Source organism: Hevea brasiliensis, chromosome 17 (genome assembly GCF_030052815.1).
Source record: "Hevea brasiliensis isolate MT/VB/25A 57/8 chromosome 17, ASM3005281v1, whole genome shotgun sequence".
NCBI lineage: Eukaryota > Viridiplantae > Streptophyta > Magnoliopsida > Malpighiales > Euphorbiaceae > Hevea > Hevea brasiliensis.
Genome location: NC_079509.1, coordinates 50,142,389 through 50,144,928, shown reverse-complemented (window position 1 = coordinate 50,144,928; position 2,540 = coordinate 50,142,389). Strand labels below are relative to the sequence as shown.

General features: G+C 32.2%; 1 protein-coding gene across 1 annotated transcript; it reads right to left on the bottom strand.

Moving 5' to 3' along the window:
• Positions 1–251: 251 nt before the first annotated feature.
• On the bottom strand, positions 252–2,333 carry LOC110658160 (protein TRI1). Its single transcript, XM_058140053.1, has 2 exons — positions 1,981–2,333; positions 252–595 (listed from the first exon to the last, which is right to left on the bottom strand). Exons 1-2 carry the CDS (start codon positions 2,257–2,259, stop codon positions 470–472), a joined length of 405 nt encoding a protein of 134 aa, XP_057996036.1. The 5' UTR covers positions 2,260–2,333; the 3' UTR covers positions 252–469.
• Between the last annotated feature and the right edge of the window lie 207 nt (positions 2,334–2,540).

Below are 2,540 nucleotides of genomic sequence, written 5' to 3'. Positions count from 1 at the left end.
CTTTTATAATTGTCTCACAGTTCAACTTTTATAATTGTCCCCAGAACTGTGAGGTCTTGAATTTGAGCTCCGGTCAAAGTCGTGTGTGTATATATATATAGGGCTACCACAAAAAATTTTCCATGCATTACCTCAACAGGCTCAATGCCTCCATCAGGAAAACACATGCATTATTTGTGGAGGAAGGTTCAGTACCCATTTACCTAATCAGATTATCTACTCATATAATGAAAAATCATAAGAAACTGATATTAGAAAACAGGTCAAATTATGAACCCTTTTTTCCTAGCCAATTTTTACATAATGTCCAGCTAAATGCTTGTTCAGTAGCAATACAATTCATAAACGCTTGGCTCTCATACAAAAGGAAAATATCAGTATAATAGCACATAAAAGGATTCAAGATCAGTAGTTAAGAACTTTGCTCCATGAAGAGTTCAGCCACAAATCCAACACCAAATAATGAAAGTTAACCGGTCTTCACAAAATGACATGATAGCAACTTCCCTATCTCCAGGAATCCAACTTTTTCTTTTCCATCAAATATGGTCTTCAGCTTCTCATCACAAAAGATCTCCTTCTTATCTGCGGGGTTCTGCAGGTAAAAGCACCCACATATTTTAATACATGGTATCACAATACATCAATATTTATTGATCAAAATGTCCCAGTCTAGTTACTCCACAAATTTGATAATTAAAAGCCATATGGAACATCCATGCATTCAACTGAACAGTGAGAACAATTTAAATTTGTTAAAACAAATCAATGCATATGCCTCCTTAGTTCATGTCCATGTAGAAAATTCAATCATGCAACACATAAAGCTATACTTACAAAAGCCCATCCATGGAAGTGAACAATACCTATTGTACAAGTTAAAGGGTTCTATTACAAGAAACTCGATAATGTCCATTTTGGCAAAAAACCAATTCAAGTTCCTGATGCTAATAAGAGATTTAGATTGGAAGACCTTAAACACCATTGGTCCAATTCTTACCCACAATTTTGAAAATTTCCCACCTCTAGCTTTTCACAAAGCATGAGAAATCTAAATTTACAATGGTTGAACATCATAAACAAAATCCAAACATCATATTGATTTTAGTTTTTTTTTTTTATCAGTTTTGTCCAATTACTTGTACTATTAATAGAAAATTTTGAAGTTTTATGCTCCGTTTGCTTCTAGGAAAATGTTTTCCTGAAAAATATTTTTTTGCATATTCTGGTGTTTGGGCATCAAAAAATTTGATCAAAGAAAAATTTTGTCCTGATCAAAAAATGACTTCTATTTTTAAAAGGGGAAGCTATTTTTTATTATTTAAATTTTGATAATTTTATTAAGATGTGATCACACTTGTGTGTGTGTGTGTATATATATATATATATATATATATATAAAATAAATAAATATAGTTATTTGAACATTAAATTTGTAACTGTACAAGTATCACCAAATATTGAAACTTTGGCATTTGTAATAATTGAAGCCCCACTTGGCATTGAGGTTCATGGTCAAAAAAGCTTTTTTCAGAAAAAAGCACCATTTTAGCCATTGAAAAAAAACAGTTTAAGAAAAGCTTTTTTTTTTTTTTTGATATATAAAAGTTCTAAAATTTAATTTTAAATTATTTTTTAATATTTTCTAATTAATATATTTAATAATATATTTTTCTCATACACCCATGCCAAACAGGCCATAAGAAAAAATCATGAAAAAGAATTTTTAGCTTCAGAAAATTGGGTTTAACAACTATTAAAACTAAAACAATAAAAAAAAATCCAAAATGAGCACATGAACATCATATGAAACTTGATCTAGGGTTTAAGGATGGTAAGAAAAGACGAAAAAAATAAAGCTAGGGTCTAACGAGCACATTGGTATACATAAATGCTAAAACCCTAATGGGTACAATCACAAAAAAATACAAGGTTTAACAAAAAAAAAAAAAAAGGAGAGAATGAAAGTAAGTGAAAGACCTGCAACTTTTGATCCTTGATATAAACCCATATCTTCTTGACGGCATCCGTACGAGAGGATTCAGGAACCCCCAGAAAGTCGCGAAGAGCAGGGGAGATTGGGGTGGCCTTAAGTATCCCAGTACGCTTAAGAGGATCTGCCGGTTTTGACTTCCGTTTTTCGACTGTCTTGGTGGCTCTTGGTTTCGACGCAGCAGTTGTTGTTGTGGCGGCAGCGGACTTCGTTGGGGCTAACAGGGCTCTGCACCCCTTGAAAACCCTAGATGCTGCAAACGACATTGTGGGTTTTGCTTTGCTTTGCTTTGCTTTGAGAAATGAAAGAGTTGAACTGTTAGTGAAGACGGTCGACAGGGCGAACTTATATGGGAAGGGTTTGGCTTGGGGTTCAGTGTCTCATTTACCGAATTAAAATTAATAATATTTAATATTTTTGCCCTAAAAATATATTATAATATGGCAATTTTAAGAATTCTTGCTTTTTTTAAAATTTCTCCTTGATCTAAATTTTTATATATTGAATATATTAATTTTTTTAGACCATTTATTTTATGAGGGTAGGA

Excerpts from the sequence above, each read along its gene's own strand:
- LOC110658160 (XM_058140053.1), bottom strand. The coding sequence starts at position 2,259 with ATGTCGTTTGCAGCATCTAGGGTTTTCAAGGGGTGCAGAGCCCTGTTA. Across the intron at positions 596-1,980 it reads TCAAGGATCAAAAGTTGCAG|AACCCCGCAGATAAGAAGGA; the intron begins GTCTTTCACTTA and ends TTTTACCTGCAG.